This window comes from Ambystoma mexicanum, chromosome 5p (assembly GCF_040938575.1).
Source record: "Ambystoma mexicanum isolate Mex_15411 chromosome 5p, UKY_AmexF1_1, whole genome shotgun sequence".
NCBI classification, from domain to species: domain Eukaryota; kingdom Metazoa; phylum Chordata; class Amphibia; order Caudata; family Ambystomatidae; genus Ambystoma; species Ambystoma mexicanum.
The window spans coordinates 183268544-183294822 of NC_090930.1; the positions used below are offsets into that span (position 1 = coordinate 183268544).

A 26279-nucleotide genomic window follows, 5' to 3' on the forward strand; every position below is an offset into this window, starting at 1 on the left:
GTTACCATTTAATCTCTGGGAATCTCCAGCATTTGGGCAGTCACTGCCAACAGGCAGAAGTGAGTGGGGCAAAAGTCATGAGGCCAGGCTCATCTTCTGGGACCCTTTCATGTTTAAATCTGAAAAGTGCTAATGTTTGTGTTGTGAGGAATGTGGAGCATCTGGATTTGAAAGTCAAATCCCACACACAGCCTGGAGTTAATTTATTTATTTGTGAAATAACACGTAATCTAAATACTATCAACAATTACAAATCTCGCTGCTTCTTCACAAACAAAACGTACGTTTTTCATCACCTCACAATTTATTCACGTAATGCATAAAAACAACTGGACTGTCAATTTAAATCAAACATAAGGCCAGACCATTTCTATTTAGATGAATCCCCTAGGAGAGTTTACAGGCACCTGAAGTTGTCTAATTTCCCTTTAGAAAAGCACACCCAGCCTCCCATTCTGCCACTTGCAGCCTCGCATTTACAAATAAACGACAAGTACCAGAATGCAAAGAAATAAGCAGTACAAGGTGCTCCACGTGTCCCTGGCATACAGCATATTTCCATCATTTTACTTGTGGTCTGCACCATGACATCTAAATACTACAGACAACTCCTATTGGGCCTCATTACGAGTTTGGCTGTAACATGCTGGTGCTACCGGTGGGTTGCCACCGTACTCGTAACACCATTCTGCCACCTAATATCCCAGTGCCACCGGGATGTCCCGGTGGTCTGGGATTTCAGGCCGCGGAAGTGTAAGTCCCCATTTCTGTGGAGTCCATGGGAATGGGGACACGGAAGCACAGGCACTGTTGGCAACAGTGCCAGTGCTTCTTTGAAAACCATGCCTGCAGGAGCCAGTGCCCACGTCAGGTCAGACTTGCCCGGGAGCAACAGCCCCTGCAGACATACTTGTAGTATGGCGGGCCGGAAAGTGTGCCGGTACACTGCTAGTGGCATCCTTATTTCCGGACCGCCAGGCTTGTAATGAGGCCCAATATCAGACATAAGCAGTCCATCCAGTCCAGCGTTTCTTGTTTCTTTACTTTCTGTCACCTATGGATTGCATTTATAATACCATAAACATAAACATTGTGTACAATAGTACAGAGAAAAAAACATGGCCGCATGTACCCCTTACACCTGAGATGGTTTGAGGGAATGTAACTCTACTTCACAACCATCTTAGAGAGCATGTATGCAGTGTTAGGAAAGTGACTAACAAGTGGCCAGACATTGCATTTTAGACAATAGCACTTTGCATTTGATAATTTGTACGGTCAGACAAATTGGAAAAGCAAAACTACAACTCCAGGAATGCAAACGTATGTAGGAAAAGGCAAGGCTGGAGGGAGGTGGCAGGCACAAAATGGAACATCTCACTGTTACCTACCTTTTTGCTGGAATGTACTCACTTCTCTGCAAATATTTCAGGCTTTCCAATTTCAAGTGTGGGGTAGCCATCAGGCCCTACCTTCAGGCCCACGTCTCCCATCAAGACCGCGTCTTCTTGTGGTTTCACAGATCATGTCAAAATATAACTTCATTATTGCAAAAGAAAGCAAATTGACACGAGCCAAACCTCCAAGGCTGACCGAACTTGTCAAGTTTGACATAGGGCAGCAAAGGTGCTCAAAGTCTTCACATTTTGGAGAAATTAGTGTAAATGAAGGAGTGGTGTTAGATGACAAAAGAGGGCAGTATTTCAACATTAACATATGTTTTGACCTTCAAAATGTTTTCCTTCAGCTGTTACTTGGCATGCATGTTATTATAATGACTTTAACCCCCGCTGTCGGAGGAGGACATGGCCGGTAACGGCCTGCCCAATCGTGGCTTAGGTAGGTCCATGCAAAGCGACGGCCTCAGTGTGGGCTGGGGGCCCTTACTGTCCACATCCGCCCCCTCCACAGTAGGGGTGAAAGCCATTCGCACCCAGGGTTTATCTGAGGTACGAATGGTGCCTTGGGAGCTTAGCTGCGCAAGCAATGCCATTCCTCCAAGAGAAAACAAAACAAAAGTTGCTGCTGTCATAGGGACAAGGAAATAAGTCCTTTTTCAATTTCTGTGGTGGCCGGCAACTGGAGGAGTGCCGGTACTGAGGCACAAAGCTCCAGTCCAGCTGTTAAGTGGGGCTGGATGGAGGAGGTGGGGAAGGGGTATGGTTTGTTTTGGGGGGTGGGGGAAGTTGGAAGGCAACTGGGAGAGTCTCTCTGTTGACTCCCCACATTCAAAATTTAAAAAAAAGATGTCAACACCCGGGGAAGGGCCTCCGGTTGCTGGAAAAAGCTGGCAGAGAATGTGTATTCTCGTCCGCTGTCCCAGCCGCCTTATGAGAATGGCTGGCTAAACACTGCAAGGATACTGCTGCCTCACATTAGTAGTGTATACATCTGATCATGGTTACACCCCAAAGTACTGACTAAGAAATGCCCATAGTAATTGTTCATTACCCAGTTGATCGAGTTTGGCTTTTCTTTGTTTTCCTTTGCACATTTCGGGGTGGCTCCTGTAGATTGCATTTTGTGTAAAGTAAGACTTTTACAGGCATAGGGGGTCATTACGAGTTTCGAGGCAGCCATGGCGCTATTAGCACCATGGCTGCCTCCAAACTCGTGTCCGGGTCCGGGTTCGAGTTCTCAGAATGGCGACTTACCGGGTCATTCCAACCTTGGAAGACCCGGCAAGTCCCCATTCTGAAAACCATTTCCCATTCCCATTTGATCCGCCATAGGGCTCAACGGGAATGGAGAAGGATCTAATAACGGGCCCGTAAATTACGGGCCCATTATTAGCTCCTTGGTCCCTTATCGGCTCCCGCTAAGGATGGCTGGTTTTACCAGCCGGCCTTAGTGGGACCCGCTAAGGGACCTCGGAATGCTGCGGTAAGGGTTTAACGGCGCCGGCACCCTTACCAGTGCAGTTAACCCTTTACCGCTGTACTCGTAATGACCCCCATAGTGTCAGAATTACCTCCCTTTGTAAATGGGCCCCAGGTTTTTCTTACTTGAGCATTTGAGTGCTTTACTAGTCAACAAAATGTTCATCATTTTATTGACCTTGAAGAGTGAAGCACCCTGTATGCACGACCAAGATTCGAACCTGTGACCGAGAGATCACAGGCAACTCATCAGCAGCCCTGAAAACACGGTGCTATATAGTGTTGCATATATCTGAGCTGACCACAATAAGCCCTCGCTAAATGATATGTGGAAGCATGTTTTTATTTCCAGGTTTGTCAACTTCTCAATCAGTAACACATGGTCAATCTGTGGAGTGGACAGACTTTAACATTAACATATTGTTTCCGTCCAGGGAATAAAATAGATGCGTATTAAAAGCAACTTGTTCTGGTTGATTGTCTTGTAATCATGTTTCTGATATGCAATCTCTATTTTTCTTTTCGACCTTAGATTGAAACATAGTTATTTTCGCTAACAGGATATTATTCTGAAGGTTTGTGTTATAGTTGCCAGTTGTTTGTATGCTTTAGAAGCCGCTCTCTTGAAAGCAATAGTTTATGCATGCACATTGGATTGTACATAGGTCTACATCTAAATATGGGATGCGAGGAGTCGTATTCTACTGCCTACATTGGAAACTTATACCAGGAAACATGGGAACACGTGCTATCTGTCCCATTTGACCAAATTGGGTGATCCTTAGCTAATTGCTTTACATCACTGTGGGCCTCATCACGAGTTTGGGGTAACCCTTAAATCTGGCGGTAGCGCTGTTACCGCCAGATTTAAGGGTCTGCCAAATCAGGGCTTTGGCTGATTTCCCCCCAGCTCTTAGCTGGGGGGAAATCTGTCGAAATTTCGCGCTCATACCGCCGGCGGTAAATCCGCCGGCGCTAAAAGCGCAAAATTTCCCCATTGAGCCCAATGGGGAATGGGGAATTCCCATATGGGCTCAATGGGGAATGGGCAATACCCATTCCGCCAAACCCGTGATCCGGCACTAATAGTGCCGGTGAGTTTGGCTAGAGGGCTAATAACGCCAGCGCTTTTAGCGCCGGCGTTACCGCCCAACTCGTGATGAGGCCCTGTGCCTTTTAACATGATGATCACTTAGAAGAGGTTATTTTTAAGCGATGTAGTGCCCAAACTATGATTGTTTAAAACATGACAGTGTTTCTCCATATATAACCATACAGCTCATTTATACACGGCATTATTCGGCGTTATATCACAGGCTGAATTACTCTTATTGTTCCAATGAATTTTTTATTTCTTTGTAATTTGTAGCACACCACCAGAAGCAAAACTGTTTGGCGCGGAAGCAGTGGGCGTTAGAGTACAGCTCACCAAGGCGCAAAATACAGTAGTGCACACATTGCCTTAAAAAAAGCGAGGGCAGCTATTAATTAAACAAGAAACCTTTCTCTGCCTTATGGAAAGTACCAAGATTAGTCAATACGAACATTTCCAGAGGGAGAGAGTACCATACTACAAGAGCAGTTTGTATCACCTCCATTTTTCGGAGAAGGGTCCTGTCAAAAGATATCATGTGAGCCAGCAGATCTATGGTGTCTCCTGGCCCCTAGAAGCTGATTTTATCAGCTATTTAATTATGTGTCTGTTTGCTCAGGACAGTCAAAGGGCCTCATTACGAGTTGGGCGGTATCCCGGTGGTAAATCTTACAAGTGGCAGTGTAATTCTGCATAATTTTTAGTGCATTGGACTCAATGGGGCTTTTTTGGCAGAATTACCGCAGCAGAATTTCCGCTGCAGTAATTCCGACAATTCTGCCTATTATTTGGCCGTGAGTCACAGAATTTCCCTGCAGGATTTCCCTGGAGAATAATCCTACACTCTAGGCCCGACGTTATACTTTAGTATACTGGGCGGTAACAGAGTAACCGGCAATTTGACCAGTTACCACCATACTCATAATGAGGCCCAAAGTATGTTGACTATCGCTCAGCTGCGCACAGGCAACCAGTGCAAAGCATAATGTAATGGAGTGACGGTCACTGCTGCCTTTCCCAAAATGCAAACAAACCACAGCATTGGGCCTCATTACGACCCGTGCGGTAACCATGGCGCTAGTAGCGCCATGGTTGCCGCCGGTATTTTACCGATTCCGCCATGGTGAATGGAGGAATTACCGCCCCATTCCAAGGTTGGCGGGGCGGTAATTCCCCATTCACCGTTGGCCCTTCCCCATTCCCATTTTTGCCCCCATAGGGCTCAATGGAAATGGCGAAGGCGGTAGTTATGGTACCGCAAATTGCGGTACCGTAATTACCTCCAAGGTCCCTTTGCGGGTCCAATCCTTAACGGCTGGTAAAACCAGCTGTTAAGGTAGGGACCCGCAAAGGGACCTCGTAAGTAGGCGGTAAGGGGTTAACGGCGCCGCCACCTTTTATGGCGCTGTTAACCCCTTACCGCCTGGGTCGTAATGAGGCCCATTGTGTAGGCTCTGGAGGGAACCAGATCATACATCTCACATGCATCCCAGGGGGCAATGGCCTTTCTGAGAGAAGCATTGACCAATCGCCAGGATCAAAATATGAGAATCAGGGGGCGTATAGGGAAGGACCCTTTCCAATTCATGGGCCCTGATTCACAGAGCGTTTTCCAATGGGGTTTTGCCAGCGTGTGGAACTGCCACAACTTTTGCTTTTAAACTCATTCCCAATCTCAAATAACTCCCAAATTCTTTAACACAAATGAAATAGTTGGAAGGAGGTCAGACCGTTTTGGACGTTAGGGGGTTTTAAGTCATTGATTCAAGAGATGGCCAGGTCAGGGTTGTTCCTGAATTAAGTTTAAGACTGTTGGCAGCAATTCAGGTAGTAGCAACTGCAGAAAGTGATACTGAGATCCAGGAAAAATCACCATGAGGACTGCGGACATGCAGATATATCTGTGTATAATGTTCATAGGAAAGAAATGCAAACCTAAGTATCTAATCCAATCAAGAAGAGGGCGAACTTAGATATGAAGTAAGAATGGGTACGATGATGGCCCCTGTGGGACTCCACAGTCCACAGTGATGGGATTCACGAGAAAGGTTCCTAATGTCACTTGGAGCTTATAGTTGGAAGGAAAAGGCTGAAGCAAGTGGCTATGTCCAATATGAGCCATGCTTCTCTAGTAGCAGATCATTAAAATAGGACAATGTTTAGTGGGTGGGTAGGTGGAGGGTCAGACTCGAGGTCACTGCCTCCACAAATACTCTGCTAGGGGTTCAGGAACCTCATCCCTGTGCCCTTCCTCCAGCAGAACAGTGTCAGTGCAATGGGTCTCTGCCAGTTTTTGATCCTCTCACAACGACTCAGCCATTTATTTATTTAATGTATTTATTGAACATTTGTATGGCGCCAATACAGCAAAACGTTTTTCCAGGCTCCATATAAATCCCGATAAAATACAAAATACAAATAAAACAAAAAGGATGGGGGTGCGGGGGCCAGAGGTGAAAACAACAATAACGGTCCTACTAGGCCTTGTGACAGTAGGATTGTGCAAGTGCAATATCAAGAAGTGCAGGTAGAGGGGGCAGATCAGGATGAAGAGATGGGATAAGGAGAGTGTGAAGAGGCAGAAGTGCAGGATGGAGGGAGCCCCAGTAGCTGGGCAAGTGCTGAGGGGAGCCCAGGAGGGCAAGTGTCAGGGGAACCAGGGGTAGCGGGTCAGCTAGTGCAAGAAAGGGGGTGGACCAGCCTCAGTAGGCTAGTCAGGGAAGGGTGCCCAAGGGCAAGTGCTGGTAAATAGGGGGCTGGGGAGGACTGGTCAAAGGGTGGCCTGAACCCAAAAAGACTCATAAGGGAACAGGCAACCAGTTGCAGCGGCAGGAGGAGACTAGCAGGGGAGAGGGTGAGGGAATGAGGAAGAGAAAAGTAAGGTCTTGAGAAGCTTCCCGAACTTAAGGAGATCTGGTTCAAGTGGGAGAGGGGCAGGGAGGCTGTTCCAGAGGAAGGCTCCTGCCGAAGAAAGATATCTACCCTCAACTCTCTGCTTGGAGAAACGTCTGACCTGCAGAAAGTTGGGCTCTAGCAGGGAGGTGTTTAGGGAGAGAGAGTTGGAAGTAACGAGGTCCCAGGCCTTGTGGATAATGCAGAGGGTCTTGAACCTGATCCTTGAAACCACTGGGAGCCAGTGGAGAGATTTTAGGGATGGAGTGTTGTGGTCCCTGGGCTTGAGGCCAATTCTGGATTAGTTGAAGTGGGCGGAGTGAGCAAAAAGGCAGGTTAAGGTACAGGGTGTTGCAGTAATCCAGCCTGGAGAGGACCAGAGCTCTGGTGACATTGAGTTTCTGGGGGAAGGTGAAGGAAGAGAGAATGCCTCTGAGGAGGTGAAGCTGAAAGTGGCCCTTCTTGCCAAGGACAGCGATATGAGGTGAGAAGGAGAGAGAGGAGCCGAAGATAACACCCACGTTTTTTGCCTCATATGAGGGTGAGAGGAGGGAGCCCAAGGAGGGTGGCCAGAGTGTAGGAGGGAAGGTAGGGGTAGGAGTCCCAATGAGAAGGATCTCAGTCTTACAGGCATTATCGCAGAGATTGTTAGCAGCACACCATTCCTGAAGAGCAGTCAGACAGTCAGGAATGAGATAGGAAGGAGAGGAAGAAGAGGAGGGCAGGTTAAAGGAGAGCTGTGTGTCATCAGCATAACACTGGAAATGAGGATAGGAGGTGGCCATCAAGTGAGCAAGAGGAGCATGGTAAATATTGAAAAGCCACAGCAAGAGGATAGAACCCTGAGGGATGCCACACGTCGAGAGTGAGGTAGAGGGCCCAGTTGCACTTGGGAAGGTCAATTCAAGAGGAAAGCGGTCAACCAATCCAGTGCCTGGTCTGTGATGAGGATGGCATGCTTGACTGTGTCTAAGGCTGAGGACAGATCGAGGAAGATGAGGGCAGAAGGACAGTTGGAGTCGAGGTTTGAGAGTCATCACAGGTGTTCAGGGGAGCAGTGTCCGTGCCTCTGGCTTTGTTGACTGGTGGTTGTGGAAGCAGCCAACAGATTTGGTGTGATGGATTAGTTGGGAGATGACCAACTTCTCCAAGAGTTTGCCCAAGAAGGGGGTAGTGGAGATAAGGCAGTAGTTAGCCGGGCGGAAGGGTGCGCAGATGTCTTTTTAGTAGGGGGTGCACAAGGGAGTGCTTGAGAGGTGAGGCAGAGGAAGGAGCCAGTGGAAATATAGTGGTTACATAATTCAGCGAAGGAGGGAGCAAGAGAGGCAATATTGTCCTTGATAGTTCTAGAGGAGAAGGGAACCATTTGTTTGGAGGAGACTTTCATAGAGCAGATTGTCTTGGTGACCTCATCCGGTGCTATGGGTGAGAATGAGGAGAGTAGGGGGGAGGGAGAGAGGGTGGCCACGGGAGGCCTTCATGCATGTAGAGGAGGGAGGTGCGTGGATGAGAGAGGACAGGATGTCCTGAGTTTTAGCTGTGAAATGGCAGGCCAACACTGTGCAGAGGGCCTGGGAAGGAAGAGAAGTGGAGACTGCAGTAGAAGTGGCAAGTTCCTTACAGATTTTGAAAAGTTCAGACGTGTATGTGGCCCCAGAGATGTGGATATAGGCCCATTTCTTGGAGCGGATGGAGAGTCTGTATGGCCTTTGGAGCGGGCGACAGGACAGTTTGTCAGAGGATGTGCTAGAAGCCAACCACTTCCATTCTGCAACTTTGCACTTGCGTTTCAGGGAGGCTAGGTCGGAATCATAACAACTATTGCACTTGGAAGCAGGCTTTAGGCGGATCCTCATGGAAGGGGCAAGGATGTCAAGGGTGTTGGAGATGGAGAGGTGAAGTTAGCAAGAGCTGAGTCAATGTGAGGGTGAATAGTAGGAGTGTGGGGGTGAAGGAGGCGGCAAAGGCAGCTACTGACACTCACTTCATTGATCGAATGACGGAAAAGGAGACTGGCAATGTGAGCAGAGGCACAGCCATCACAAGTATTACATGCATAGGTTCCAGTGCCTGCCCCCAACATTTCATTAGTAGCTGCCCCCCGTGTGTCCCTCAGGAAGTGCATTATCATTGGTCCACGCATCTCTTCGGATTCTTGGGTTTTGCTCTGCGCGCCTGTTAGATATCTATTTGGGGGAGATGAAATTTCACTTTGTGATTTTGTGACCCTTTTTCTCCAGCAAATGAATTGTTTGAAGACTTCTTTGAATGCTCTACATGTATGCACCATTGTGCAGCTTTCTTGTCCTGTGTTGCTCTTCCTCTTTGTGTGTCCTACTATAAAGCTTGATGACACGTAGACAGACATCTCCCAATGGGGCTCTATAGTCTGTGAATTTTGGAGCACCCTAGGTGCTGGTTTTGTCAATAGGTAGCCCTGACCCATTATAGTAATACAATTAATATTATGTCAATCATAATTTGTATTATTAATCCCAGTATTCATAGACACAATGGGCCTCATTACGAGTTTTCTGTTACAGTAACAATGGTCGCGGTAAGCTTGCGGGTACCGTTGTTACTGTACCGGCAAACTACAAGTTCTGCTCGCGGGTGCCTTTGCAGCCACCAGGCTTGACCTGATGGCTGTACCAGCACCGCGAGCCGAATATGACAGAAGCACCGGTACCGTTATTAATGGTACCGGTGCTACCAACTTTCCCATGGGCTCAAATGGGAAAGAATTTTTACCGGTGCCCAGAAAACGGCAATTACCAGGTCCAGCAAGGTCGTAATGACCCGGAAATTGTCCTTTCCTGGGCACTGGAAAAAAATGAATACCGGCAGCAGCCGTGGCTGTGTTACAGGCACGGATACCACCAGCCTTGTAATGAGGCCCATAGATCAGTAGTAATAGTGTTACATCAGGTAGTGGTTGTGTGAGAATGGACAGGGACACTAACATCATGCTGGAGGTAAATCCTTCACTTTGAAGTAAAAAATCTGTGGAATTACCATGCTGGAATTACCACCCACAGTATTTCTGTCAAAAACCCCATGGAGTCCTATGGGCTCCTAAAATGGGGACTAACATTGCCATCCCACCAGCTGTAATCTCATGGTATACCACGAAACCAAATGGCAGGAACAGTAACCAATTTTGGCAGTAATTCGGCAGAATTACCACTGAATTACCTCCAAGTTCTGAATGAGGCCTGAAGCGCCCTGACAATGGACAACGTTTGAATGAAGTAGCATCACATTCTGTAGTTATGGCACGCAGCGTCCACAGTTTATACTTCCGCGCGCCTTCTTGGTGTGTCCCCCACTTGCCTGCTTGGGATCATGGTGTCACCACTATCCTTGTGGACGTGTGTACTTGTTTTTGTTCCTCAGCGCGTGTCTTCTTTGTGGTGTAAGAATATTTTGAAAAAGATACATAGTTGCTGTTTAATTTCTGGGGAACATTTACATTTTGCTATGCATTTTTTAGGCCCTTTTTTCTAGCAGTCGAAATGGCAAAGGTGTGTGAAAACCTGCAAAGACAAAATCCCTGCGTGTTTCCCTGCATCAGTGGCTTTGCCGCCCTGATTCTCTGCATGAAACATATTGGGGGAGGGGCGACCCCTGTGTGCATGTCCCCGTTTTGTGCAAGGACTCCCCTTGCACTCTTTTGATGCAGACTCTGCCTGCTCTCCTTCATGTTGAAAGAGCAGGGGGAGTCATAGTGATCGCCAGTAATGACATCCGCCATGTTTTTTTCATGGCAGCCTACATTGCAGCTCCTCGTGATGCACGCACAGCACGCGCAGCAGAGGTCTATGCAAATGTAGTGCATGCTGCAATGTTAAGCACAGCAACCTGGGGTAATGACCATAAGAAATCCCTTAAAGGGAGCCTGCACCCCACGTGGCTGCAGCGGTGGCCTGGCTCCTTCCAATGGATTTCTCGCCAGCATCAAAATGGTGCCGCTATCTGTGTTCCCCCTTTGCCACTCTGTGCATGCACGTATTCCTTCATCCTTCACGTTCCATGTGACTTCAGCAGGGGGTCACAAGCAGGTTAGCTTAGTCGCATCTGCATCTTGTCCCTGGCAACAGCTTACAATTCGCCTCTGGTGAGAGATTTGAGCTCCAAATGTCATGTCGCTGGATGGGGAGTCATTTTCCAGTGTGTTGCCTGTCTCGTGTTAGAAGCCCGCAGTGGTACTACTAGAGAAAGGACATGTATTATCTAATGTTGAACAATGTACCTAGTTTATATGTTTTACATTGGATTTGTAGTTTAGTAAAAAGCTGCAGATGGCATTATACGCGGTATCAGCCGTTGGGCTTCATAATACGTTTGATGGTATCTTGGCAGTAAATCCGCTGAGATACCACCAAACAGAATTACCGGGGTATATGCCATGTGCTGGTATATTTGCCCCCTAATGCTATTTGTGGGTTTTATCTGTGATCTTTTAGTAATTTGCTTCCTGCTTGGAGGTGCCCAATGTCGCAGATGTAATTGTCCGCTATGGAATTGAAATAAGGCCTTCGATTGCACCGAATTAAGGGTTAGCTAAAGAGTTCAGACCTTTTGTTGACAAATTGCTAGTTTCTCAAAGAAGTCTCTGAAGAAGGTGTTGTGATAGAAATGTTTTGGCCCTTTTTTATTTATTTAATTATTTGTTGATTGATTGTTTTGTGTAGTTCCAACGGCAGCTTCTGGGAATTTTTAGCAGGAGGCTACGAAGGAGAGGTAGAAAAATGATATATTTTAGAGGACTGGTGGATCATCTGTAGACTGTAGAATGCCTGGCTTGACTTTAGTGGATCTTATGCTCATTCCAATATTGATCCAGATTGAGGGACCCAAACCAATTGCAGCCTGAGCATCCTGGGAATGGGAGTAAGGGGGGATGACATGGTGTAAACGAGCAAGATTCAGGTTATAATTGGGCTCATAACTGTAGGCGGAACCCATTGCCATGCACATAACAGGCACATGAGTGTAAACTGTAAAGTTGTGCCCAAGACCACACAATTAGTCAGAATAACACTCAATGATGGAGGACTCGGGTGCACGTCAAAAGCCAGCTTTATTCAAACAATGAATCTTAGCTGGGAGAGCATACAAGCATCTCATTCTCATCGCTCTCAACATTTCCAGCAATTGCCAGCAAATTTTGTACCAAAACTACATCAGCAATGATGTCACATCGCAATATCAGTCTACAAAACCTACAGAGAAATAGGTACATAACTCAAACTACATATAGGATGCATAAGGGTTAGTTACTTCATTGGTCTTTGCCTATCTGATTGCTCCGCCTGGACCCATCCCATTATAGATACATTACTAATACATCATACAGGGACAGCTAATAGATTAGCATTATCCATCATAGGCGCAGTGACAAGGGGAATTTCCATTGGTTGGTGCCTATGACACCTTGACAAGAGGCCAAGATATGCGTGAGGCATATAAGAGACATAAGCGGGGGGAGAGAATTCTGTAGTCTGCTGTATTTTCAATTAAAGAATAGAATACTCCTGTTAATCCTGTGGCCATGAGGCCTTCCCTTTCCTTTGTACTTAGCCTTGTGGCTGCCTGGTGTCTGCATGTGTACTGAGGGAGTGCTGGAGGTGTCTTATCTGTGTTTGGCTCATAATGAATAGCCAGTTTTTATCATGGCCGGATCACATGTTAGGGTGCCATGTTTGAGAGTGGATTTCCTTGTATTTGTTAAGGTTTTATCTAATTCCGACATCCATGTTCTGTTCTTTGTGGCCAGTTGGGATACTAGTCAGTTACTTTCAATAAAACTTTTGGCTTACTGATTTTGTGCACCTGGACATCAATGGTTGTTTGAGCTCTTATTAAAATTAATTCACTTTGGAGTCTACCCCTTTTCGTCCTGTTATCTTGTGCCTACGCTCCGTTCATCTAATTCTCCCTTCCTAGCTCCTGAGTTTGACTTTGGCAGTGAGCTACTGTCTGGGCTCTGCACGAGTTTCTAGAATACTTATGTTTTTGTAAATTCAGCATCTTGGGTTCTGAGGCCTTGCTGATTCTAAGTCCTGCTGCATCCTCTGCTTCAGAAGAATGGCTGCACTGCTGTATTCCTGTCTCCATATTGGCAACCTATTTCCACGTCTATTCATCTTGTATGTCAGCTATACAATGGTGTCCATGCCCGTGTTTTCAGCACCTTATCTACCTATAATCCAACTGCCTTCTCGGTGTAGTGAGTCTCTCTCTTGGCACACAGAAACCTCCTTTCCTTTTATACTGTGTTGCACGATTTATACAATACACTATTTGTGCATTCTACAAACTACTTTTAATCCCTAATTGTGTGGCAGATTGCATGTACATTCATTTTAGCATATTATTTCATGGAGCTCAGTTTAACTCACATTGTAAACCACTCCCAGGTTCATGGGGCGGTAAGGCTGTCTCAGTTTATAACCTTTTTTGTCCTGGCAGTAATGGGACGGGGCCACTGCAGAAGGTGGTAATGACGTATTCATCTGCGTCATCACAAAAAGACACTCTTTCTCTTGTACGATCATTGCAGTTATTTGAATCCAATAGTGATGTGAACATGTATTGGCCTACTGAGGATTGAATGTGCTGCTTGATGCAGACTTGTGTGTACATTTTCAGAGCCTGACAAGTCAGGGGCTCTTGATTGCACAGTTATTTTGGAGTCAGAATATAGAGCCACACACAGGAGCAAAGTCACAGCATGACAAATTTACAGTGGGACTCATTGGAGCACTTCGTACCGGTGTGTACACTGCACTCCTAAGGGTAATGGGGGTAAATGGAACTAAAGTGGGCTTGAACTACATTACAGTTTGCACCCAGTACATAAGATGAGACCTCCTGATGAAGAGCGTTCAAGCTCGAAATGTGTTGGGTCTCCTCGTGGTAGACGCCGTCGTGCTTAGCAATATTGATTATTGCAACGCGCATTACCTCGCTCAGCCTGCTTATCTTGTGCGCCGTCTGCAGCTTCTTCAGAATGCAGCAGCTTGGTCAGTAACTTGCCCTTCTTTCGGCGCTCATACATCGCCCCTTCTCCGCAATCTTCACTGGCTTCCGGTCGAGAAACGTGTCCTTTTTATCACTATTTATTGTGCACAGAACTTCTTAGAAATGTGGCGCTGATTATTTGCAAACCAAATTGCTTCCTTACGTTCCCCCGAGATTCTATCGTTCGCAGTCAGCCTTCCTGATTCAAATCCCTCGGGTTGGACTCTCGCATATGGGTGGCCGTGCCTTTTCGGTAGCAGCAGCCAAGGCTTGGAATTCACTCCCCCTGTCCCTGCGTGCCAACTCTGACCATCTTCCTTTTCGCAGGTTTTTGAAGACTTTTCAGTTCTGAATCTTGCCTGATGTATCCTGCTATATCTGTTTGTCTGGTGAGCACCCTGATGCCCTCGGGTGATCGTGCATTATATACATTTACTTAACATAACATAAAATAAAAGAAAAGCTGTTTTGAAGAACAAAAGAATCTAATATATGAGTTTATTCTCCATGATCTGTTCTGTTGAAGAATGATGTGTTGCACTCATTAATTTTCATTACTTAAGCATATTAACCTTGAGAAATCATGTTACCTGCTATATTACAAACAGTTTGGCTGTATTTCGGCCAGAGATAGTGTGCAGGGGACAGGAGTTCCCACACCTTGGGGCACTTACCAGAGGGCAGAATCACTGTTGTGCACCTCAGAGCAGTATAGTGGGAGCTGGAAGGTTGAATAGGGGCAGATTAGTTGGGGGGCATACAATCTCATACAAAGCACATGCAATACCAAACTTTAAACATTCAAATTTATTAGGCAACATGGTACAGCATATATATATATATATATATATATATAGTGACCTCCATCGCACCACGTAGAGGTATGCCCTTCACCACAGGCCATTCATTCCTCCACAACCAACTCAAAAAACAAAAAACAGAGAAATGTGCAGCAACACATTTGAGGAAATCTCGGATTTGGTAAAGATCATTGGGGGGGGCTCTTTTGCAGAGCTATGATTAGACTGGCACATTGTTGCGATTAGCACATTCATTATGGCCGTATTTGAGTTCTTCATTCGATAGACAAAGCTGAAAAACAACTCTGTTGGGAATCTCAAGTTTGGAATTTGCCATGTCTTACACTTTTTGTTGAGCCCGTCACCTGGCTACTCGATTGGCATTGGCTGAAGTTGCCACTGAAAATCCCAATACTTACATTCTACCAATGTTGTGCTGTCAGGTGCTCAACCCTGGGAAGTATTTTGAAAGAAGTGCTGAGCACTGTCTCTTCTGCCATTATCGTTTGCCATGCATGCTCAGCTGCTTGCATCCCAGCAAATTCAGCGCTATTTCTGATGCCATGCACAATGCATCTGATGAGTAAGTCAATTAAAAATAATTCCTGGAGTGGAATAGTACTGATTTTTGCATGCGCTCCCCATCATACGTGTTGCAATGTTATAACTCTTTGTCAATTTTAGTTAGATAACATTTGCTAAATTGCAGCATTTGGCCGAAGTTATGGAAGCTGGCTTGCTATGCTCACTTGCAAATTGGCTGCAGCCTTCCCCCAGTTGCATGGACACCCGTAATCACTATGCTCACAAATATTCCATGGTTGGACACTGACAAAACAATAATGAGAGGAATCTTTCTCGGAGGACTGATGTGTTTTCCATGGCAGCACTGACCTATGTCCCTTAAGGCATCTGGCACTGGACTGTCTCTGGTCCTTTTAGTTTAGTTTTGTTGTATGCACTGGGCCCGTCATCCCTGCAACATGCAACATCTGTTCACACTGTTAATATGATACATAGAGATTTAGCATGTTGTGAATGCGTCTCAAGATCCCAAACCATAAAAAGATCTTTTTCCGGTCCTGTCACCTGCGGGATATTACACTGTACATGTGGGTCACTCTCAACTGCGGGATATTACATGGTACCTGTGGGTTACTCTAATCTGCGGGATATCACATGGTACCTGTGGGTCACTCTCACCTGTGGGATATTACACGGTACCTGTGGGTCACTCTCACATGCAAGATATTACACGCTACCTGTGGGTCACTCTCACCTGCGGGATATTACACTGTACATGTGGGTCACTCTCAACTGCGGGATATTACATGGTACCTGTGGGTCACTCTCACCTGCGGGATATTACACGGTACCTGTGGGTCACTCTCACCTGCTGGATATCACACAGTACCTGTGGGTCACTCTCACCAGTGGGATATTACATGGTACCTGTGGGTCACTCTCACCTGCGCGATATTACACGGTACCTGTGGGTCACTCTCACCTGCAGGATATTACACGGTACCTGTAGGTCACTCTCACCTGCTGGATAATACACAGTACCTGTGGGTCACTCTCACCTGCTGGATATTACACAGTACCTGTGGGTCACTCTCACCAGTGGGATATTACACGGTACCTGTGGGTCACTCTCACCTGCTGGATATTACACAGTACCTGTGGGTCACTCTCACCAGTGGGATAATACACGGTACCTGTGGGTCACTCTCACCAGTGAGATATTACACGGTACCTGTGGGTCACTCTCACCTGCGGGATATTACACTGTACATGTGGGTCACTCTCACCTGCGCGATATTACACGGTACCTGTGGGTCACTCTCACCTGCAGGATATTACACGGTACCTGTAGGTCACTCTCACCTGCTGGATATTACACAGTACCTGTGGGTCACTCTCACCTGCCGGATATTACACGGTACCTGTGGGTCACTCTCACCAGTGAGATATTACACGGTACCTGTGGGTCACGCTCACCTGCGCGATATTACACGGTACCTGTGGGTCACTCTCACCTGCAGGATATTACACGGTACCTGTAGGTCACTCTCACCTGCTGGATATTACACAGTACCTTTGGGTCACTCTCACCTGCGGGATAATACACAGTATCTGTGAGTCAGCTAAGTCAGATGGATGGCCCTGGCACTTATAGTTGTACAAGCTAAGCACAGGGGCAAAATGTTTGTTGAGCAGTACATGTTATCGCAACTACATATACAATTTATCCCGGTCCTGTCCCTAATGGGATTTGATGAGGAAGGTAGGCCACAAAGATGTCATCTAGAACTACTATTCCTATTACTAGGAAATCGTTTTTCTACTTCAGAAATGTCTTTGCTCGGATGGTGGCTTGGTTTGGTTACCCTAAAGTTAAGAGACTGCAGATTGTGTTTTAAGCAAGTGGAACATATTGAGCACGTCTCCTTTGCATGTGAAGCTTAAAGATTAGAACCTACCACGCTAATAAATTACATGTTCAGTTCAGTGTGTGATATAATGGGTACGACGTTGCTACATCGCCAGTATATTTTTCGAAGAATTTCTTGCAGAAAATGTTTCAATGAAAAAACCAATTGAAAAATATAGGGGGGGGGGTGGTTGGTAGGGGGATATAGAGGGCAATGAGGGTTGGGTAAAAGACAGTAAATAATAGGGTAGGGGCAAGTTTGGAGGACTGACCCAATTTCTTTTTTTTTAAATTGAGTTTTTGGTTAAAAAATGTTTGAAAAAAACGAATCGAAAAAATAACGGGATAAAAGAACATACAACTGGTAGAATGATGAAGGAGTAACGACAAGGGTTTTATAAGGGGGGCTCAAACAGGCTCTGTATGACGATAGTATAATATTTTATGATCTTTAAAGTTAAGGTCGATCAATTAACAGGAAAAGGTTAACAAGCTCAGCTAGGCAGTTACTCTCCCTCGAGTTCATGTTGTAAAACATATCAATTTAAAGTGTCAATATTTAATATGTATATCGAATTGTCTTTTAAAATGGTTTTGTGATAAATATTAAATTGCATCTTTTCTGTGGAATGTGTCTAAGTGTGTCTGACTTGCAATAATCTGTTATCAAACATAAATACAATTGTTTGAATATAAAATGAAACTTGCACATGTGTTATTCATCGCATGTAGGATTTGCAACCTGCATCTTAGTTGCCCGTATGTTCCTAGTGACAGTTCCCCACTACATTGCTGACCTGATTTTCTTTCTTTCAGATGCCGACCTTAATGATGGACACCCAGTTTTCTGAATTCACCCCCGACATCACCCCAATAATGCTGGCAGCTCATACCAACAACTATGAAATCATCAAACTGTTAGTCCAAAGACGGGTAACGATCCCACGCCCACACCAAATCCGATGCAATTGCGTGGAATGTGTCTCGAGCTCAGAGGTGGACAGCCTCAGGCACTCCCGGTCACGGCTCAATATCTACAAGGCGCTAGCCAGCCCATCTTTGGTTGCCTTATCGAGCGAAGACCCTATCCTGACGGCCTTCCGACTGGGGTGGGAGCTGAAAGAACTCAGCAAGGTGGAGAACGAGTTCAAGGCGGAGTACGAGGAACTGTCTCAGCAGTGCAAGCGCTTTGCCAAGGACCTTCTGGACCAGGCTCGAAGCTCCAGGGAACTGGAGATTATTCTCAATCACAGGGACGATCAGAGCGAAGAGCTGGATCCACAAAAATGCCATGACTTGGCGAAGCTTAAAGTAGCAATAAAGTATCACCAGAAAGAGGTAAACTAACCACACTGCTTCATGAGCCATTCAAGCACATCCAGTGACGCTGCTACGCAATCCAATTATTGTTTCAAATGTTGCAAACACTCTAAAATTAGACCTGTCACTGCTCTATGAATGTAATCTCTGGTCACAACAGATTTCTGGGAGATAAACTAGTCAATGGGCCTCATCACGACTTCGGCGGTAACCCTTAAATCCGGCGGTAGCGCTATTACCGCCGGATTTAAGGGTCCGCCGAATCAGGGCTTCGGCGGATTTCGCCCCAGCTCTGAGCTGGGGGGAAATCTGCTGAAAATTCTCGCTATTACCGCCGGCGGTAAATCCGCCGGCGGTATTAGCGTGAAGATTCCCCATTGAGCCCAATGGGGAATGGGGCATTCCCGAATAGGCTCAGTGGGGAATGGGGACTTACATTACTGCCGAACTTGTGATCCGGCACTATTAGCGCCGGGGAGTTCGGCGGTAGGGCTCATACCGCCCGCGCTAATAGCGTTACCGCCCAAGTCGTGATGAGGCCCAATATATTTAAAATACATTGTACATTTGAATATGTATTCTGGCAGTCTTTTTTTAGATTTTTTTTTCTTGATTCTTTTTTGTTGTTGAAAAAACAAATCGAAAATGTATTTTTTTATTTTTGGGGGTCCCTCCTACTGTAGCTTCCCTATTAATTGTACACTTTTCCCTACCCCACCACCACTTATGTACACTTGCCCGCACCCATATAGATTTTTTTGGAAAACAAATATGGAAAAAAATATTTAAAAAATGACTGTCGATGAATAAACGTTCTACCATAATTTCCCTTGTATGGATGTAAGTGGCACTTTCTACCCTCTTTATCCTAATCTGGCTTTTTGACAAATTTAACCAGGATAATGACCTCCTTCCGAACTGCACCACCCGGGGATACCCCTCCACATGCCCTCTGTTTCATCCTGTCGTCTCTCCCTTGCCGCCCTATTCACCACCCATCTCCCGTTTTGAAAAAAAATGTGCTACTGTTCATGATTTGCAAGCAATTCATGAACCTTCTGGGTGTACAATGCAGCATATGACTCGTATCCATCACATGAATGTGAAATGTATGCCATAGTGTTTATTTTTCCAAAAGTGCTTTCGTATTACAATGAGAATTGTTTATGGATCAGTGCATGAATTTTGTACGCAGCAAACTTTGCTAAGGAATATGCTTCGCATCTGAAGATGCTGAGGAAAAACTGTGTTGGGAAAGGTTTATGGAGAGTCCGATGTTGAGGAAACAGATTGATTAGTAGAGCGGAGGGCGGACAGTGGAACACAGAGAATATGTATTAATGTTATTTGATGATGTTTTCCAGGTTTTGTCATTGCGGTGCCCTAAAGCTCAGTAATTTTGCAGTTTATTACGCGGTCCCTCTAAACTAAGGCAGTTCCTTTACCCCCGATCAAGGTGGCACACAACAAAGCACTATTATTTTGTTAAGGTTCAATTCGGTCTGGCCTCCAACCCGTCTCGCACCCAACCCCAACAAACACCCTGTGTCACAATGGACTAGCAACCAGGCCAGTGTGTAGTAACAATATATATTTATTAATTAATTTAAACCAACTTTGACTGACATCAGCCACCAATGCTGTGGCAACAGAAGAACAAAAATTACTTCAAAAAAGGCACCAACATAGAGATAATACTAAACTATTCAGTCACAATTTCCTGCAGCTTTCTTTTCAAATCACTCACCAACACAGAAAAATAACAATTCAAGGCACACAGTGATTGCCAATTTGGTTATAATACTTTTTCTCCTAGCAACCCACACCCTCCAAACATCAATTAGAATTGACCCCTATGAATTAAAGGCAAGTGGCAGAGAGTGAGAACACAATGGGAAAATCATGTTGGGTTCTAATAAAAGTGCACTGTTTGGAAAAGGGATTCAAGAGGAAAAATCATTTTCCATTTTTACTACAGATGACATACGAGGGAAAGAAAAACAGTTGGAAAATCGTTTTGCCACACATAAAAAGAACAGCCAGGGTTTTGGTGGTTTGGGTCAGAGCAAAGTGGGAACCAAGGGGCAATTTTGTTTTTCCCCCACACATGCAAAGGAAAAACAAGGCTTCACACTTCTGATTTACAATGCACGGGATCAATGGGGAATTATGTTTTGCGCCCTGCACATTCACTTGGAAACAGGGTTTTGGGATTAATTCTTTTAGATTCAGGACCCCCTTTCTGTACCGAAGTCAGGAGTTTTCTTGCAGATATTCAATCAAATCTTTATGTGTGTACCGGCTCAAAACACACTGGGAGGAGCTTGTTAGTTTTGAATGCTAAAAGAACACATCCTGTGATTTGTATAGGGGAATTAATTGATTTACTTTGATTAAATATGCTAAGGATCTACACAGACAGACAGGGTATTTAATATTTAATATTTGAGAAATGCAGGGCCTACACAGTCTGTGGCTTTGGGGATAGTGTTACTTACAGGAGAGACCTTGTAGTGGGCATCTGGGAACAGCAGGGAACCTCTGGGACAGCAAGGGTGTCAGTCAAGGATAGTCCCCTCTGGCTCCTCCAACAGGTCCCAGTCAGCTTCTATGTCTCCTGGTCCCTGTCTCCAATGCAAGATTTGGGGCCTCTCTGCTTGGGTGTTTCTCACAGGAATTCAGTGGCAGGTTACCTCCCAGAATAAAGTGAAAAGCCCAGTTCTGATGGAAACTGGTCTACCTATAGGGCAAATGACATCAATGGTGTCATTATTCCTGTGGAAGGGATTGGTTGGGTCTCTCTAACCTCTTCCCACCTGTGTGCTAATAATCCCTGGGCTGAATGTGCGCTATATAAATGCAAAAATAAATAAATACATAAATAAATAAATAAGTTGAGTGATGTGAGTTAGGAAAGCTGAGGGAGGAGAAAGCTTTGTCATCCCAACTGACATTGCTTTGGCATGTTTAAACTCTGAAAATCTATCAACATGGCAAGTACCCGAATTTTTCAAATCTTTACATGTACGGATATATTTTTAAGAACTACATTTTAAGGCAAATAAGATGATGCTAATCGGTAGTCGGCATTCCCTTCCTGTGCAGGGATACATTTTTTCTTCATTTAGTCAGGAGTCGAATCAGCGAATCAAAGTTGCTATGTTAATTTTGTCCTTCACCCTCACACCAACTTCTAAATCTCTCAGAATCATGGGAAGGCCCAAATCAAAGGTTCCTTAATAACGTCTGTTATGTTTATCACACAAACATTTTTTTATGGCATGGTTCAAAGGGAATGACTGTCCCTTTTAATAAAAGTCTTGAATGAGCGTTGTGGCATATACGCTGCCCTTTTTATGCAATATAATGAATTATTTTAATTAAACCCCAGCTTCACAGGCCTCTCTCACTCTAGGCCCCACCTTACTCCCACTAAGTTTCATTTATCCTTAAACATGTGACCAGCCGGATGCTGGCTTATGTTTATCTCAGCCTATCCCTCCTTGGTCTCCCAATGGTCCTGGCTAAAGCTTTAATGCACATTTTATGGGAGTTGTGACCTCAAAGTCACTTCTGCTGAAAAATAGGCAGGGCTTTATCTATTTCCACCGTGGTGTCCCTCAATGGCAGTGAATTTCTTTGTATTTTTAAGCAATGGACCTGATTGATTGTTGACAACCAGACCTCCCTCTACGGGACAAGCAGAGGAAATGTCTTTGAGGTTAAGGTTTTTTTTCAGTAGAAATTCCCAGCAGCATGTACAATTTTGCAAGAAATGGCTTTTAACTCACACACAATGGGCCTCATTACGACCCTGGCGGAGTGGGTTTACGCCAGCGGTATTCGCGGCGGACCCTTCCGCCCTACTACGAGTTCCCGTAGCGCCATGGAGCCGTTTTCCGCCTGGTTTTTCCGGGCGGAGAAATCCATGGCGCTACGGGACCTTGTTGTTAATTACGCCACCGTATTTTACGGTGGCGTAATTAACGCCTTCCCCACTCCCATTATACCCTATGGGGCAAAAATGGGAATGGGGAAGGGTAAAATGGGGATTGGGGATTTACCGCCCCGCCAAGGTCGGAATGGGGCGGTAAATCCGCCAACCCCCATGGCGGTATTGGCAGCTTTCCGCCGTGCTCCATGATGCATATTGCACCACGATCTCCGCCAGGGTCGTAATGAGGCCCAATGTATATTATATGAAGCATTTTATAAGGCATCTGGGCCTTATATCCATGGGTAATGGATTTCTTTAATCTGATAGTTGCAAAAGACATGTGTATCACTTTTGGATTGTGCATATGCAGGGCCGTTATATGAGAACACCATGTTCACCTTGAAACCAAGTGGGCACTTCTCTTTGCATACTATCATTGGGATGAGGAAAAAGGAAGTTCTTTTATTTCTAATAATTGCAATAAGCTTAGTTTCAACTGAGATTTTTGGATCACAATCTGGTGTTACATTGTAGATAATGTACACACGGCTATCTGTCTCTTTTAGTAAAAAGTGTAGCTTTCTATGGATTTAGTAAAACAGCATTTTCAGCCACATGTCTTTCCCTTTCCTTGCTGAAATGCACTGCGCATATCTCTGCAAATTTTGAACTTCCAGCATATGTCTCCTTCATTTCAGATATAGGCCTGTCTTTAGCTCAATCACTTCATGTCCGACATCACCATTTCTGTGCTGGCTTTAGAATTCAATAGGACACCAGAAATCACACCTCTTTATGTCTTGCATTCAGGGGCTATATTTTAACCCACAGTAATATGTGTGGCGTTTTGGCCCTTACTGTTGACTGTTGACTGGGACTTCATAGGATAATTTGGCAATCCGCAGTCTGCTCATGGTGACTTCCCTTGGGTTGATCCACAATGGGAGTTCAAGACTTTGCTGTATCCACAACACTCGTGTAAAGGGTGAGTGCCATGCGTGTGAGATCTAGGTGTTACTGGCTGCCCGTGCAACCTCTGTTTGAAGGCGAAACAGACGCTGGTCTCTTCTGCAACTGGGACAAAGGGGACTCCAAAGATTAAGATACTTCCTAGCTCCACACAAGGATCATGAAGGCCCAGCATGTGCTCCAAATAAGTTCAGCAAATCCAAATCGAGGACCTTTGAGCTGGATCACAGAAGATCGACCAGCTGTGAATAGTAACATTTACACCAGGAAGAGTTTATTGTCTGCTGGTCATGTGCCAAAGGTCAGCAACTTAGAAATAGCCAGAGACTCACTAGTACAGATGCAAGTGCTTTGGTTACAGATCCCCGCAGGATCAAAGCTCCTACTCCTGGGATAATCTCCCGTCCAACTCCACCGAAAGAAAGACCACCTAGAAAATACTTTAATTAATGACTTACTTAATGCAAATGTTATGATCACAACATACAAACAGATGCTAGTTCGCTTAAACTAGATAATATAGAATAAGAACCCATCAAACGCTTTCTATGAAAAAATAACAATTTTTAACATCACATTTTTATTTTAGTTGCCTACAAATTCTCATCCTTAATAATGTTAAACGAAAAAAGGCACAGTTCCTCGGGTTCCCATCACTCACAAATATGTCACTCATTGTATGTTATCTGATAGGTGTAAACACACAGTGTTTCTCCTTCTGTGGTTTTACTTCCAGTTTCACATAATGCTCTGTCCTTTAAATATGTGGGTAATATTTGACAGGAACCTTGTCCAGGAGTTCCCAGTGGCTCTGGGTAGGTACTCAATCCAGCCCAAAACATCGGAATGGCACATAATAGGCAACCATGAAATGGAACCTGCCAAGATCATCGCAAAGGGTTTCTTTTCCAATATGGGCATGTCTTCCCATAATGAGCATTCACACTTTCATCCTGGGGTCATGCTCTATAGCAGCCCATATTGTTCAGGTATTGGACTGCCTCATTTGTTTCATATTTGAGCATTGTCTGATATTTAGTTTATTGGTCTTTGGGGTCTCTCTGCCCTCTGCCCGCCCTCTCACAGTTGCCTCCATGTAGGGATAAAAGTAGCATGCCGCAAACCAGCTCATTGAAAATAGTCCACATATTAATAGTGCGGGCAGCCCATCTCTTCCTGACTCCGGTGCCTTAATCCTTGGGAGAGTGCACTTAACCCTGCAATGAGATGTTCTTCAAACCACTAGGAGACCCTTCTGAATCCACAGGCCAACATTCTAGCCATGGATAAGGTAACATTCATAACTCTAAATCATTTATTTAAATGTTTTTTATAGCGCGCCTTTAACCATACCTGAGTTCGTTTTCTATTCGCGCGGATATGGGATTCAAACAACTGTTGCTCTGTGTGGTCTTGCTTCGAAGACCAGCGCATTGCCCCTGTGCTATCCTCCGGTCATGCAGTGCACACGTATTCCTACCCAGCAATCTTGTCAACATACTTCTTTAAGGTTGTCTGTGCATTGCAAACTGAGCATGTGCACAGCCTTCCCTACCCTGAGACCTGTTGTTTCTGGTCAGGGACAGGGAACCTTACCCAGCAGAACAACTGATGTCCCGGCTACTTCATCCTCACATCCGAAGCTTGAGGCTTCCAAATTAGTATACATAGCTTTATGTTACAAACATTGGAATGTTAGGGTGGGTGGCCTGAAAAAATAATGAGCAGCAAACCCAGTGTGCATAGTGTACGTAATGATTCAAGCATACAACACTTTTATTTGGCAAATCAAAAGATCTGTGATTATTCTCACAGTCCCAAAATACTCTTTGATTTTATGCAAAGCATATGCTTGGGTTATTTGTCCCCTTCCCATTCTCATATTGGTATTTCTATAGAGTACAATACAAGTGTACAACACTATGCATCTTGGACTATTAACCTAGTTCTATATCAGAGGTGCACATTGCACATTTCCGGGACCCCTTGAGACTGATTTTAATTTTTATTGCAAGTTTTTATTTTTCCTTTGTGTAGGTTACATCTCAATACAAGATTGTGTCCCTACTCAAGCCCCCTCCTTTTCCTTCTCCCATTTTCTTGCACACTTTTTCTTCTTTTTTCACAGTTTTACTTACTTTTTTACACCAAACATTAGTTCGTACGGCCAATATGGAAAGCTGCCAGAAAAGTGTCGGCAATATTGCATTGCACTTTATTTATTCTAGGTTCTGATATTGTGCGCTGCTCAGTAAGACAATTGTAACATTCTTATTAGGACTGCAAATTAAACAGGAAGTGATCTTTAGAAATAAACATTGCATGATTTTTTTTAAAACTGGCTTTTCTAATTTTAGGCTAATTATATAATGTCATTTTTTTTTTTTTAAATAAGCGCTTGTGCAAAAAAAACAGCTCCCCAGATATCTGCTTTTTCCTAGGTCGGGCAACTGTCAGCAACGGCGGGGGTGGCTCTATCAAATGTGCCTCTGACTACACTGCTCTCACCATCCTAGAAAAAGACAAGAGTGATTGAGAGACAGACAGTGACAGAGAGAGACAGAGACAGACATGTTCTATGTCCCTTCATTGCCAGATTATTTTCCGATGAGTTTTTTGCCAACATTTCTTTTTTGGGGTGGGATTTCCCCCCTATAGTTTGAAATCTATTCCCAAACCCTCTGAAACCTTGTGTTCCCTTTCACGCCTCCCCCTATCTTTTTCAATTAGTTTTTTTCCCCCAAAAATAATTCGGCAAAAATACCATTGAAAAATAATCCGGCGATGAAAGAAGAATATCTGCAGGGGGAATTCTTTAATTCCAACCAGGTGCTGATATTCAGTGCAGTATTTTTAAATCAGCTGTCTTCGAGTGCATGTGTTTTGTTTTAGGGCCCTTCCGATTTCCCTTGTGACAGGATATGTTTAG

At 44.9% G+C, this 26279-nt stretch overlaps 1 protein-coding gene across 1 annotated transcript in view; it reads left to right on the forward strand.

Annotated features, from left to right (window-relative positions):
- TRPC5 (transient receptor potential cation channel subfamily C member 5) overlaps positions 1–26279 on the forward strand; it is a 1352993-nt gene that overhangs the window by 700048 nt on the left and 626666 nt on the right. The window contains exon 3 of the mRNA XM_069612595.1: positions 17941–18462. Coding sequence (XP_069468696.1) covers positions 17941–18462 — 522 coding nt within the window. The remainder of the gene's footprint in view (positions 1–17940; positions 18463–26279) is intronic.